This window comes from Mycteria americana, chromosome 1, assembly GCF_035582795.1.
Source record: "Mycteria americana isolate JAX WOST 10 ecotype Jacksonville Zoo and Gardens chromosome 1, USCA_MyAme_1.0, whole genome shotgun sequence".
Classification (NCBI taxonomy): Eukaryota; Metazoa; Chordata; class Aves; order Ciconiiformes; family Ciconiidae; genus Mycteria; species Mycteria americana.
The window spans coordinates 70,172,822-70,187,457 of NC_134365.1; the positions used below are offsets into that span (position 1 = coordinate 70,172,822).

At 53.4% G+C, this 14,636-nt stretch overlaps 1 protein-coding gene across 2 annotated transcripts in view; it reads left to right on the top strand.

The window, feature by feature from the left end:
• Positions 1–1,111: 1,111 nt before the first annotated feature.
• CECR2 (CECR2 histone acetyl-lysine reader) overlaps positions 1,112–14,636 on the top strand; it is a 98,262-nt gene continuing 84,737 nt past the window's right edge. For both annotated transcript variants that reach the window (XM_075505160.1, XM_075505169.1), the window contains exon 1: positions 1,112–1,617. In XM_075505160.1, coding sequence (XP_075361275.1) covers positions 1,444–1,617 — 174 coding nt within the window. In that variant the 5' untranslated portion in view covers positions 1,112–1,443. The remainder of the gene's footprint in view (positions 1,618–14,636) is intronic.

Genomic DNA, 14,636 nt, shown 5'->3' on the forward strand with positions numbered 1-14,636 from the left:
ATGAGGGCAGTCCTGCAGAAAAAAAAAACCATCCTCACTGTTGCTGGATGTTTTTCCGTAATAGATTTCAATAGGGCAGTGTTAACCATCAGGAGAAATGGAGGTACCGGGTGTACGGGTGAGAAAGCACCTAAGGGCCAAGGATGGTGTCTGGCTCCTTGCGGCGGCAGCAGCAGCACATGGAGAACAAGAAGTGCCGCTTGGGCTCCCTCACTCAAAAATACGAAGCGAGAACAGAAATCCTGGAGGGTTCCCCCTTTGCTGCACCCAGCAGCCAGCCCCGGCAGCTCCCCGCCACACCAAGCAGCCGCAGCCACCCCGGTGACCTGCCAGAGAGCCCGGGCTGGGGGACGCAGGCCTGGCACCGGGGCTGAGGCACTGTCCCGGGCAGCTCGACGGCCAGCCCCAGTGCCCTGGGGACCGGGGCAGGAGATCCACCCGGGCTGAGGGAAGGGGCTGAGGCCGGACGCCAGCGAGGCCCGAGGCGAGGGGCTGAGGCGGGTGACCCCTGAGGCGAGGAGCAGGCCGCAGGCGGGGGCGGCGGCTCCCCGGTCGGCGGGGACGCGCCCCGAGAAGTCCCCGAGGGGCTCAGCCCCGAGCGGCGCTTCGTCTGGCCGCCTCGCCCCGGCGGGGGAGCGGGCGGGCAGGGCCCCGGCGAGGCCGGGGCGCCCCTCCCCTCCCCCGCGCAGGGAGGGGGACACGGGAACCGCCGCGTGCGAGGGGACAACGGCCGCACCGCCCCCGCCCAGTGCCCGGCAGCGCCCGGCCCCGCCCACCCCCGGTTGCCCCGCCCCTGTAGGCGTGGCCGGGCGGGCGCGAGGGCCCTGTTGTTGTGATGAGCGCCGGCTCCACCCCCTCCTCGTGCACGGCCGCCCAGCCTCCCCCCCCATCCGCCTGGGCCCCGCCCACCCCGCCCTCACGCCTTTTGTCCACTCCCCGCGCCCCGCCCCGCCGGGCCCGTCCCGCCCCGCCCCCCGCCCGCTCTCGCCTCCCCATTCGTCCTCCCGCCCCGAGCCCCGCCCCCCCGCGCGGCACCCCGCCCCGCCCCTCCCCTCCCGGGTCCCGTCCCCCGTCGTCCCCCCCCGCTCCGGCCCGGGCCCATCTGTTCCCGGCGGCGCGGCGGTTGCGCTGCAGGGCGCGGGCGGCGGCGCGGGGAGGCGGAGGAGGATGGGCCCGCGCAGCGGCGGCCGCCCGCGGCAGGGGCAGCAGCAGCAGCAGCAGCAGCGCCCCCGCCGGCCCTAGCGCCCCCGCGCCGGCGCCGAGCCGCCCCATGCGCGGGCGGCAGCGAGGGGGCAGCGCGGGGCCGCCGGGGGGCGGCCGCTGAGCGGCGTGGCGCCGGGGGGCGGGCGGAGCCGGAGCGCCGAGCGGCGGCGGCACGCAGCCGCCCGCGGAGTGAGGCAGCGAGCGGGCGGGCGGCAGGCAGGCAGCCGGCGGCCGCGGGAGATGTGCCCGGAGGAGGACGGCGGCTGCGGCGGCGGCGGCGGCGTGGCCGGCACCGGCGGCCCCGAGGCGGCGGTGGCGCTGGACGAGCTCCGCTCCTGGTGGGAAGTCCCGGCCATCGCGCACTTCTGCTCCCTCTTCCGCACCGCCTTCCGCCTGCCCGACTTCGAGATCGAGGTGAGAGCCCCGCGGCCGCCGTCCCCCCTCCCGGTGCGCGCCCCGCCGGGCAGCCGCCGGCCGGTCTCGCCCCAGCCCGCGGGCTCTTTTCGTGCCGGGGCGCCGTCCCCGCTGTGCTCCCGCTGCCCGGCGGGTCCCGCACGCCGCTCCCCGTGCCCCGCGCCGGCGGGCGGCGGGGCGGGGGGCGCACCCCCCCCACCCCGGTGAGCCGCTGCATCCCGGCGTGATGCAGCGCGGGGTCTCCCCTCCGCTTGCCGAGACGCAACAACTTCCCCGTCCCTCCCGGGCGCGCTCGCAAACTTTCGGCGCGCCTGTCCCGGGGCGGCGGCGGGCAGGACCCCCCCGGCTCCGGACCCGGCGGGGCGCACGGCGGGGGCAGCCGCGGGCGGAGCGGGGCCGGCCGCCGCCGGGCCGCATTGTTCCGCCGGGCCGGTGTCCGCACACAAAGGTGGGGGGGGGGACGGCCGCGGCACGGAGCCGGCGGTGGGTCCCCCGTGCCCAAAATGGTGGCGGCGAGAGGCGGGCCCGGCCCGGTACCCCCCCACCTCCCCCGGGGGTACCCGCGGCTGTCGTTGGGGGGGTCCCCAGCCCGCTCAGCCCATGCCCAAGTTGGTCCCTTTTGTTGGGGGGGGCGGGGGAGGAAGGAAGGACGGAGGTCCCCACCTGGCCGGTGCCGCTGCAGGCTGGGGGGGGCGCGGAGGGTCGCCGCCGAGCCGTGCCGAGCCGAGCCGTGCCGGGCGGCGGGAGGTGCAGCCTTTCTCCCGCATCCCAGGAAGCCCCAGCGGCCGGGCGCTCATTGTGCGGCTCCGCGGAGGCTCCGGGGAAGCGACGGTGCCTCCACCGCCGCCGCTGTCCCCCGCGTAGGGAAAACTCTCGGCTTTCGTCCCTTTTTACCCATTTCCCTCTGTAACTTGCTTGTGTGGGGTTGTGTTTTGCTTTGGTTTTGTTTTTTTTTTTTTAAATTCTTATTTTCGTCTGCGTGGCTAATGTTCCGTAAATATTTTGTGCTCCGGCTACAAATGTTGCAAATAAAGTGTGTCCTGGTAGGAAATCTTTTGTGCTTGCTGTGAAAAGCTATTCTTGCCAGCGCGTTGGCAATAAACCGGGTGAATAACGTGGTGGCGTGTGTTTTTTAAAGACAGTAATTGCCCCGTGAATGCGAATTCCAAAGATGCTTAAAAGTTCAATGGGATGCGCGAAGCCCTAAAGAGCAAAACTCCTCGAGCAGGATGTGAATTTCTGAAGAGGGGGAATCCCTTATGCGGTGCGAAATCTTGAAAGGGGATAAGGTCTCTCAATGATGCAACTTCTTGCGAAAGGGAACTCCCCTCCCCCTCCTATTGATGCCAAACCATTAAAGGGGGAGGCTCTCCGGGCCCAGCAGCGCAAAGTCTTGAAGGAACCTGAATTTACAATGATAAAAGGGCCAAGGCACTAGCCTTTCACCTTTGAAGGCAATTAGCATCTGGCTTGCTTCACAAATGAAGTAAATGTGGGCTCCCCTTTGGTTCCCGGAGCACGCTTAGGGTGGGGGAGTTAACATCACTCGGAACAAATTAACTTGCTTTTTTGGGGGGGTTGCCCGGGACGAGGAGTGCCGGGGGTGATGCAGAGCAGAAGCAGCCCACCGAAAACGTCGCCCCAAAACCTCCCTGCGTGTGGATGGCCGGCAGCGTTTGGCAGAAACAGGTTTTAAAGGATGGCGTTTGGCCGAGGGACGGTGGAAATGGAGGTTAAAATCGGGATGCTGCGAGAGGACGGATGCAGCTGTCAGAACTCGGCGTCTTCGGACACGCAGAGTAGATCTCCTTCCCTGGCACGGTGTGAGCAGCCCAGCGCAGGCGGTTTCAAAACTTGCTCTTCCTTGAAGCTCACCATCTTGTTACCCCTTGCCTGGCATAGTTGTTCCGGTCTCACTAGTGGTTTCGGAGATATCTGGGAAGGGTGCTTTGCACAAAGAGCTTGCCCAAACAGTTCATGGTGTGAAACCGATGGCCAGCGAAGAGACTTACGCTTTTCTTTTTTCTAAGAGTACTGCTCTGTGTGATTTTTGGTTTGTACTTTATCTGGCTGCACAAAGAAGGCTTCCCCCTTGGTTTTGGACCTAGTAATGCCGGTGCCCATTCTGGCTGTCTCGCTGCTGCCTCTGAGATGGGCTTTGAGCTTCAGGGGTGTCTGAATAGAACAGAGGTGGCAGTTCTTCGAGGGACTTGGGGAAGTGCTAGGACTTGAGGCAAATATTAGGGGGAAATAAAACCCTAGTCAGCCATCAAAAATTGAAACTGTGCTCACCCACGAATGACATTTTCTTGCTTTAGCTTTGGTTGTGGTGGGGAGGTGTGCTTGTGGCTGAATGCGAGCGGTTTGAGAAGTTACTGCCCCTTCCCTCAAAAGTTACTGTCCCTCGTGGGTAACCGAGGGGTGAGTGCCCCGGTCCATTTGGATGCAAAGTAAAACAGGTGGTTTGAGTGAACCTGTTTTCTTCTGTGTGGAAGCAGAAATGGAGAGCTGGGGCGGCTCACCTCTGAGGGTTTCAGCTGAGGGTAGTCACGCTCAAACTCCTTGAGCTTCATGGCAAATGTCTGTCTGACCGTGTCCTGTATCTCTAAGGGATGGCCTTACTCTGGATGCAGTCCGCTTTGGAGGATATTCTCCTCTTCCTAGGAGGACTGAGCTCCTCAAGTTAAAACCTGGTTGGTGGCTCTTTTTTTTGTTTCTTTTTCTGATACTAGTGTATCTCCAGCAGGGAGTTAGGTGCTAAACTCTTACAACATCGTTACAAAAAGCGAAAGTTTAAAACCTTAATTCTGCTTGTAACAAATAATCTCTGCTCTCTCCCTCCCCCCAATTTGAGGGGAGGGTGAGGTTATAGTTTCACTGCTACAATCTCTGCGGTCCCCAAACCAGACAAAACCTGATCTTTCAATATGTTTAAAAGAAAAAAAAAAAGCCGTAGTTATCTTTTGTTGTGTTCCCCACCACCACCACTGATTTTTTTTCTTCTGGTGGGTCTGCCCATAGCTAGCTGGAAAGCTCTGTAAGGATAGGCCATCTGCACCCATCCCTCCTGTGCCCAGCAGGTCTGGTGGTGGTATTTGAGAAGTTTGAGGGCTTTAGTACAGGAAGGCAGCACGGAGCTCTTGCTCTTTTTTTTTTCTTTTCTTTTTTTCTTTTTCTTTTTAAATGCAAACCTTTCACCTTCTACTTATTGGCCCAAAAGAAAGTGAAGCTTCCAGATGCGGGGCTGCCATCAGCAGCTGGATGTCAGAAACCTGGGAAGCAGATGTTTTGTTTTTCTTTTTGCTGGACCAGTGCGTAGCCAGAGACTACGGGGAAGGGGTGTCCAAAACTGAAAGAAAGAAGAGCATCCATCAGGCCGGGCCCTGGGCATTGTTTGGGGAGGGGGTGGGCGCAGCCAGCCCCCATGCTGGCTCCGGCAGATGCAGGCGCCTGACGAGGCGCAGGGCTCCTCTTTTCAAATCTCCGCCGCAGCATCGCCCGGCGATGGACTCAGGAGGGGTTCAGCTACTGCCAACGGGTCAAAAGTTCAGTGGGCCAGGAACGGGTGCTCTGGGACGCGTTCGGCTTCACGCCGTGTTTTTAGGTGGATCTCTGAGGATGGCAGAGAGCACTTCTGCCTTCTGGGGTGGCATTTGGTTTTCTTTTTTTCTCCCCCCTCCCCCCCCCTTAAATGGCTGCCTTGTCGGCCATCTGCTGTACAAAACTTTCATGCCACTTCAAAAGTGGGTTTTTACTTGTATTGGTTTGGTTGTTGTGGCTTCTTTCTCGGTGGTTTGTAAAATCTGCATCGAGTGGGCTTGTCCTTACCTACTCTAACAGTACTCCAGCGGGAGAAGGTCTGGCTCTACGGGGCACATCATTTTTTTGGTAGGCATTGCCTTGATGGAGAGAAAGGATGCTTTGTGCAGGCGATGATAGGGAGTAATTTGTTTCCCTCTTCAAGACCGGACTGTAATGTGGGACACCTCTCGTGACAAAGTCTCTCCTGGCCCTGTGCCCTCCCCATTGCAACTGAAATATCCTCCTGGCAGCTGCAGGGATTGTTTGCGTCGAAAATATTAGGCGAATATTTAACGTTTTCAACCGTATTTCAGCACAACTTGAAAACACTGGACAGAAGCCAGCATGGCTCGGCCACCCAGCTCTTTGGCATGTGCTCCCAGGAGCTGTGGGCTAAAACATTTAGGAACTTCTGCCCGGGTAGGTGGAGGGGAGGTGACTTTCCAGAATGTGCTTGAAAATAGTCAAAACATTGTTGTTAACTTAGTTTATTTGGAAAAGGGGGAAAAGCCACATTACAGAGGGAAAACATAAATCTTTTCCTGTGGTTTTTAAAAGCGCCTTTGGGCAAATTGCCTCTGTTGTTAACTTCACTATGGCTTTAAGATGCTTTTCCTTGCCTCTTGCCCCTTCCCTAGCACTTCGGGCTCTGGCTCTACCTTTAGCTACACTCCTCCCACCCACAGACAGGGCACTGCTGCTCTTGCCCACCTTTTTCCTCCTGTCGTGCGGTATCTGCCATGTCAGTTCTTGAACAGGCTCTTTCTGTCAGGAATATTATGTGGCTGTTTCAAGCCAGCGGCTGCTACTGCTCCCGTGGGTCCCCCGGGAGGAGGAAGAGTGTGGAGCGAGGGAGAGCTGTGCTGTGGCCATGTGAAGGAGAGAGCAAAGAACAGGGTTTCTTCTATCTGTGCAAACCAGATACAGCTTTAAAAGCAAAAAATATTTTTTAACGTGTTAAACTCTAAATGTGTTGGGATTTTAATACTTTGAAAAAATTATTTTTCCCAGCGAGGACAGGATGGCTGAGTATGCTTTGACCTCCACTGCCCTGCCATGTTAGGTCCTGCTAAAATTTCTCTGTGGAGCCCATTGCTCTGTGCCCTCCGGGTGGGTCCCCTGTGATCCGTGACACCAAAACGGCACAACCTTCCTGTTCTGTCAGTGGTTTGTATGGGGTTAATTGCATAGGCAGTGTGGTACAGTACCTGAGTGCTAAGCCTTCACCCCTCTATAGCTATTCTGGTCTGGTACTGCATTATTATTTGTATTATAGTAGCATATACAGTATCTGCTGATGCCTTGTCGTGTTGTATGATAGCAGAGATGGCCAGATAGATTCCGATCGGAAGAATTTAGAATCTAATTAAGATAAATGCGACAAGTAGGTGCAGCAAGCTGACCAAAATGTCAGTGAATTCACGTAGGTCAGCTCTACTCATAGAGGGTAAGTCTGAGTTAGTTTAAATGCCTTTTCAGTAGAATAGTTCAGGCATTAGGATGTCTGTCCCTCTTGCCATTTGCCCGATGGAGGTAGGCAACATTAAAGTGGAAGGGAGTGGGCACTGACTGAAACAAGAGCAAACAATACATCTGCTCAGTAAAACTTCTCTCTCACAAAGCACCTGGCTTTAGAAAAAGCAAATTGTCCAAGGAAAGGTAGAGTAATCGGCAGTGCAGGGAGAGGCACTGTAGGGCGAGTAGACGGGGTTGGAAGAAATGATGGACTTCAAACATGCTGAAAAGAAAAGGTGTCAACCCCGTTGTGCAGAGAGATCCATTTATGGGCCAGTGTATGAATTCGGGTTATGTACCACCGTCAGTCCGCGGTGGTTCTGCTTCCCCCGGGCAGCATCGGCTTTGCTGGAGTAGAAGGTACGAGCTGCATATTTGTTATTTGAAAACCAAGTTTAAAAACCAAAATGAAATGAAGGGCTAGTATTGTTTTTATTGTTCTTTCTACCTGCCCCATCCACTGTTTGGTTTAGTTGCTTTGACAATGCCTCCTCCCTCTCTTCGTGTCTTTCCAGCAGCAGTTCTTACTTTGCTGGTCTTCACTTTTGCTGCCGTAGTTATTCTGTTCATAATAGAATCATTAACACTCTACATGTCAGTATTGGGCTCTAGAGTTCATTGAGATTAATGGAGGGGGAGGCAGAGAGATACTTCTCAGAGCTGTTGTTTCAAGTGGTCTGCAAATTGGAAAGCATTATATCAGTTTCCATTTCAAATGCAAGTCACATCTTCCCCGACTGTAGATCTTAAACTTTTTAACAAGTGTTTACATTTTATATAATGAGACTCTAGTGTAATTGGATACAAAAAGGAGGAATAGGTAGTTCAGGAGGCTGATATGTGAGTTAAAACATTATCTTAAGCCTATGAAAAGAAACAAGAAGTGACTGCACGCAGCCAAAGGGCGTCTGAACAATGGATGAGGAAGGTTATTTTGACAGCAACATTTTGAATGGATCTGAGTTAGGTGACAGGGGAGTTGGGGAATGACTGTAGCAGTCGAAGGCAGAAGAGAAAGAGGAATGCGGTAAGAATTTCGGAGATTTGGATGGGGTACGTGGAGGTTGACGTTACAGATTTTCTGCGGTGTTAATACTTGGAGGCAATTGGCTCTTCCGCTAGCGCAGCTGACTCTGAAAATCGTGTTTGGTGTTAGCTGATGTGTTTGTGCGCCCACTAGTTTAACGCTTTAAGCTGAACTTGTTTAAAAACCAATTTAAGATAATCTGGTGCAAGTCTTTCCCCTCTAGGAAAAAAAAAAAAGATGTTTTGTGTAGTAGCTTAAATATGACTTCGCAGGTTGCTTTGTTTACAAAGACTCACTACCACAAACCTGTACCAATTCAGTGCAGCTGATGTAAACTTCTGCATAGCACATCTAAATCAGGCCTCAAAAGTTTGTTCCTTTTGGAATTTGCTCTAACCAAACCAGCTAAAAGTAACACCTTTAAAGTGTTGCAGCTTTATATGTAGACCTGCTTAACTGTGGTCTTTCTCTCCCAGTGAATAATGCCGGCAGAGCTGTGCCATTCTGCCCCTGGCATCTGTTAAGTGCCTGCCTGAAGGGTGAAGAATTAACTTTTGTAATGGCAATGGATGCTTTCATAGACTTCTTTCAGGCAAAAATCTCCTCAAGAAAAGGGCTACAGGCAGAAATGACAACAGCCAGGCAGTTAAAAGTTCCCGAATTAAAAGTTTATCGTGTAAACCTTATTGTAGGTAGGTATGAATTTTTTTTTTTTCCCCTCCCCTCGTTACCAGAAGCAACAGCATCTGCTGTGGTGGTGGGAACAATGCAGCCTAGTGATTCCTCCTTCCTTACAGTAGAGAATCCTGTTAAACACACAAGGCTGTGCCTCAGAGTGTATCCTTTCAGCAGGCTTGTTCCTTTTAATGGGTGCCCATTCCTGGGGTCTCCATTGTTTCACCAACAATAGCACTAGGGGCAGCTGATTTGGTTGACAGAAAATGTGTTAATTTAACAGATCTATTCCCTTTAGCCGGGCTCCTTCCTATTGTGCCCCAGTTCTCCCCCAGTTCCTGGGGAGGAGGGCCCCGAGAGCAGGGTCTGTTAGGTGGAGGGCTCCTGCAATTAGGAGGGGTTTGCGGCCTTTTGTGTGAGGAACAGAAAACAGCTGATGGGGAAAAGTGTGGTTTGCTTACTGCCAGAACACACGTTTTTCTGCTTTTTGGGGGGCTTTTAAGTCCGCCTTTACTGGGGACGGGGGAATAACTTGACACTATGGGCTGATGGCCGTCAAGGTCTTTGCTTTGCTCCGAGGTGGCCTCGCAGCACAATGTGGCAACTGCTTTCAGAGCTCGCTCAACTTCTTGATGAACTCTGTATATCCTGTAAATGCCTAGCTAAAACACCAGCTCTCCACTGAAAAAGCAAAGCTGCTGGTATCATCCAGGGTAGGGCTGCTGAGGGCTGGCTGGAGAAAGCAGTATGTAAAGTTAATACTTGAAGGATTTGAAACATCAAGGGTGTAATGGTCCTCAGCCCACCTCTGCCTGGGGCCAGGCCACCAGTTCAACGCAGTTTTGGGATTGATCTGATTTAAACAGTGCAAGCTCTTCACCTTAGATGTACTTACACTGGTTCAGCTCTTCCCTATATTAGCGTAGCTTAGTTCAGCAACAGGGTGGTGGGGGTGCTGGGGTTGTCTCTGGTGGTTTTTACCTCGGTGTGGTCGAGCTGGTGTGTTCAGCCGGGTGGGAAGGAGGGCACATGTGCTGCTGAGGGAGCAGTGAAACCCGAAGCTTTGGTTTTGGGGGCTGCTGGCTGCCAGAAGGACGATCTGGGTCGCTTTCAAGCTCTTGCCCTGGCTGTGCTTCTGATTTTGTGGTCTGCCCCTTCCCTGGCACCAGCCCAACTACTCGCCGGGTCCTGGCTGGGCTTTTGGGGGGTTGCAGTCCTGCAGCGCCGCGGTGGGAGCGGGACCTCGTGCTTTTGGCGGCCGCAAGCTGCCGGGTTGATCCGCCGTGGCTCTTGAAACTCTAGCCTTAGTTTAGATCTGGTTGCTGGGGCTGGTCATGTAAAAGGAGCTCTGGAGGGTCTTATTCCTCCTCGTTGGTAAAGCCATTAATTCTCTGGCTCTTTCTCTCCAGCTAAGCCTGCCGTAAAGGGGCTGGAGCTTTGCACAGCCAAAAGGTTGGAAGGCAGAGCTAGTTTCCTCATTTCTGGTGAGCCCTGTATACAGGCAGTTGTGTGGCAGCAAAAATATTTATATATCCATAACACAAGGCAAAGAGGGTTGTGGGGTTTTTTTCTTGCTTGGGTTTTTTGTTTGTTTTAGGAGGCAAAGGGTGAGAGTTCACTTAAAGAGCTTGACTCTTAATAGAGCTTGTCATTGTTGCTAATATAAAACAAATGATGAGCATGGGAGAGGAGTCAAAGGCTCCCTCTTCTGGTGTGCTGGGAAGGTTCAAACGCTGAAAATAAGCAAGGAAAAAAAGCCCAGAAAGCAAGACCCCTTCCGTGCTTTCCTGCGGTATTTCAAGACCTCGCAGAGGCCTAACCCTTACTGCCCCAACACATAGGACGCTTCATGGCACCTGAATAACTAACGTTAAGGGCGCTCTGTAAGAGTGAAATGCATTTTCAAATGCAAACTACATGGCGCTTGCAAGTAAAAGTGGGTCCTGGTTTGAGAAGGGTTCCCAGTCTGAACGTGGAGGATGGCAGCCCTTCACATCCCCACGTCTGGCACTTCTCAGTGCTTCTTTTTACTTCTCCTCTCTTCTGCATCCTCCTCTCGCAAAGACCATGTCTTGTTCCATGCAGCTCCCAGGCCATGTGTGTGCATTGGCATATAAACATTTTGGGGATGATTGCAGGGGCCAAGGATGGTGAGCACTCTCTATAGAAACTGTGTGTCCAAGGCTGCAACACTCCTGTTGCTTTTGGTTGAGTCAGCCAAGAATTCAAAACTCATTAATGGCTGATTGATGGAGAAATGTGCACAGGGAGTAATACTTTGTTGGGATTTTTAGATAAGTTTTCTAAAAATCCTTGTATGAAGTGCAGTTGTGAGTACCTCTGAAATTAATAGGATTTCAGGGTGTTAGAGAAGTGACTTTTTTTTTTCTTCCCTATTTTTGTATTCTTCACTGGAGGGTTTGACATCATGTGGCCATTTTCCCTGTGTTGTTAGTGCGGATTCATGAGCGATGTCTGGTGGAACCAGAGGACATCAATTCTCAAGCTGCCTTCCCACGGCAGCTCCTGCCACCCGTCACAGATGGCAGTAAAACTGCTCACCCGGATTAAAAACTGCAACACTTTTTTTTTTTTTTTTCTTTCTTTAAGTGAGCTGCATCTAACCGGGAGCGGTTCCCCCAGCCGGCTCCCTCCGCAGCCCCACAAAAGGGTTGTACCAGCATGACTGAAGCAGTGGCACGGGAATGGAAACAGGCAGCGGGGAGGGGAAGGGCTTTTTATAGCTGACCCTTCTGCTGAAAGAAATGCTCGTTGCACTGCGGCCCTGGGTAGCAGGTGGAGTGAGACTGCACAGGTAACAAGAGGTCATGCGGCAAGGGGGGCACCTGGGGAAGAACCCTCATCAGGCTCTGTAAAAGGGTTTTGGGGGTTGTTTTTTGGTACTATATCAAGGCTTCCTATATTTCTTTTTTTTTTTTTTTAAGTTAACATTCTGGTTAGAAAAAGTTTAAATTGAAGTTGATGGTGATCCTTTAAATTGTTCCTCCCAAAATCAGACCTGAACGTGCAGTTGAAATCAGTTAAACTCCACTGTAGCTGACAGTCTTGCGCAAAAAGAAAATAGCGCAAAAATTTATTATCTTTCTTAGAGATTCAGGCTTTTCTTTTTAAGAAAAACAAACCATTTTCCCCCAAAAAGTTTCCCTTAGGCCCTGGTCACCCAGCAATGCAGGTATTTATCCATCAGGAGTTGCTTGCCTGTGCTGAAGAAGCCTGAGCGGCTTGCCTTGTCGGACAGGGCAGCCATGTAGAATAAACAGGGAATAGCAGTCTCGATTTCCTTTCTTTCAGCCTGATACAAGGTGCCGAGGCACAGAAGACTATTTTGCCCGTAAGATAATTGTGTGTTGGAGAGGATCAAAGGGCTTGAGGGGTTTTTTTTGGTTGAAAGGGGATTTTCTCCATGGACAGCTGCAGTAGTGCATTAGTAGCGCAATGGATTATCTTTCCATGATCTGTAGGATCTCAACCAGCTATCGAGGGGCCCTGCTGAAGGCTGCTGCTTGGGGGAGGCAGAGTGAAAGTCTCCTGTAACAGGGAGACCTGTAATGCCTGGGAGCTCGGACCACTTGACTCCCCCTGCCCCAGCAGGGTGGGTGGTGCTGGATATTCTTAGACTGCAGATAGTGCCATGGAGCATGGGGAATGGGAGCCTGGCTCTCGGTTATGATTAACTGCAGCTGATGCCCTGCATCCACCCTGCTCTCCGATGGAAGTGCTTATTAAGGAATGTGAGAAGAGAGCCGATTCCAGCTGCTGCGGCGTCCCGTAAACGGCAATGTGTAATTTAGGAGGGTGTTACGAGTCCCTCGGCAGAACAAACTACTCACTGTAGTAAGCGTCTGACCTGCCAAACGCCTGGACTTTCTCATTTTGGGAAGTTTTGGATGATGGCTGATCCGCAAATAGCTGTGGCATTGAGAGGGAGTCCCTTCACATCTGTATCCTTGCTCTGCGCTTCTCGGCAAGGGGGAGAGGCGGCGCGTGTGGCCTGGCTGTGGCAAGGGTGGCAAGAAGGGATGGGACAGGGCTTGGTGCTATCAGAGGTGGAGATCAGGTCATGCTGCGCCTCCCTGACCTGGTTTCAGGGCTGGGGGACGAGGGGGCTGGAATGTGCACGGCGGAGCTGTCAAGGAATGCGGATCCCCAGGTGGCCGCTTCAGTTGCTTGCGCTTAAGTCGGGCTCGAATTGCATCTGCCTGCTGGTTAATAAGTGGTGGGGCAGCTCTGCCTCGTCGGCAGGTTCTCCTCTGTGCGCTCCCTGAGGTAGCGGGGTGCCAGAAATATGGGGGTGACAATAGTATCTTGGTAGCCAACAAACTCACCCCCTTGGCATTTTTAGAATTTTCTGCTAACTTTAATGACACAAGTTTTATCATTTTGGGGGGGGGGGGGGGGGGGGGGGGGAATAACAAAGCACAAGCCGGGAGGAACCCAGCTTTGGATTTCAGGGCTGGGTTTTTTTTCAGGATGGGCAGTTAGACTTGTCTCTTTTTGTAAGTGGGACTGGTTTCAGAATTGAAGGATGAGCATGGACCACCATATGATGTTGTGTTGTTTTTTCTTGGAGGAATAACTACAATTTATAATCATTGCCTAGTCTGTAGCCAGTTGGCAGCAAGGCTGCTGTGAAGGGATTGATTATTAGTGGATGCTTCATTGTGCTGTCCAAGCCTGAATTTCTTGATCTAACCGGTTTCCTTCATTTGGAATGGCTGTAGTCAGCAGAGAGAAGAGAGGGAGCTACGTCTTCCCTCCCGGTAGCGCTGTTTCTTGGTCCATGGGTTATGCTCAGGGAAAAAAAAGGGTCAACAAAAAGTGTCAACATTTCAGTGTTCTCATAGAAAGCCAGCTGGCCGGCTGGGGACTGCTCACAATTTTTCTGCTTCCTCTTGAGATTCTCTCTGTATTCGTTTTCAGCATGGTGACTTAAACAAAACCAGTGCTGTTTGGTGTGAGAATCCTGGAGGCTCCACTCTTTTGCTGGGAAATGTGCTGGGAGAGTGGAAGTGCCACCGGGAAGGTGATCTAGCACTCAGAAATGGGAATGCCCGCCCTGGGGTGCAAAGGCACACTGGCAGCTGTGGCAATTGGAGCTGAGTTAGCATTTAAACCGGCAGCAGAGGACGTACAGAAGTACAGATGTAGCAGCACAGGCTTGAGTGTGGACAGCAACATCTTTTGGGCTCCTCGGATAAATGCTGGGATGGTTTGGTCGTGCTGAACCACATCCTGCTGCAGCTCCTCTGATAAACCTGGGCTAGCTAATTAAAAGTTAGCATGCGCGTGGCTAAGCAAAAAGCAGCCGTGCTGCTGTTGCACAATAAAGTAGCCGGCGCTGCTCTTTGGGAAAGGGAGTTTCTGAGCTGGGTCTGAGCAGGAGTGGTCATGCGAGTAAGGGGCCGATGGAGGAGGTGGTGTGGTGGGCTTGGGCTGGGCTCGGGCTGAGCAGTAACAGTTGGAAGAGGACAGCTGAGCTAATACTTAAAATTGGAGGGGTGGGAGACTCCACACCAGGTCTTGGAAGTACGATCCTAACCCTCTGCTTGTCTCCTTTCCTCCCCCACTCCTGAAGCCCCTCTCGGGCTGTGTGGAATTGTCCCAGTTCTTGCAGCTGTGTTAATTGTAATGGGTCATTTAGTCCTGAAATCCCTGTTTAAAAGGGGCAAGTCCTTGCCTCGTGTGACAGCTGCCGCCTTGCACTTTTCCCCAGGCTGGAAATAACTGCATATGACACAGGAGCAGAGCACGGCGTGGGGGAGGGAGGAGGGTTTCTGGCTTCCTCTTAGTGCTATAATGGCTTTGCTGTGTGACTCTTCTCCCATGCGGACCATAGCAGAGTCATGCCCCACATACTTAGCAGATCTCTCAGTTGGCAGTGCCAAGGAGATACGCTAACGGCCTGGTGCTCTCCGGACTCTGGTTGACTGGCGTCGTCTTGGACATCTGGGAGCATGAGAGAAGGGATGCGTGGTGGTGG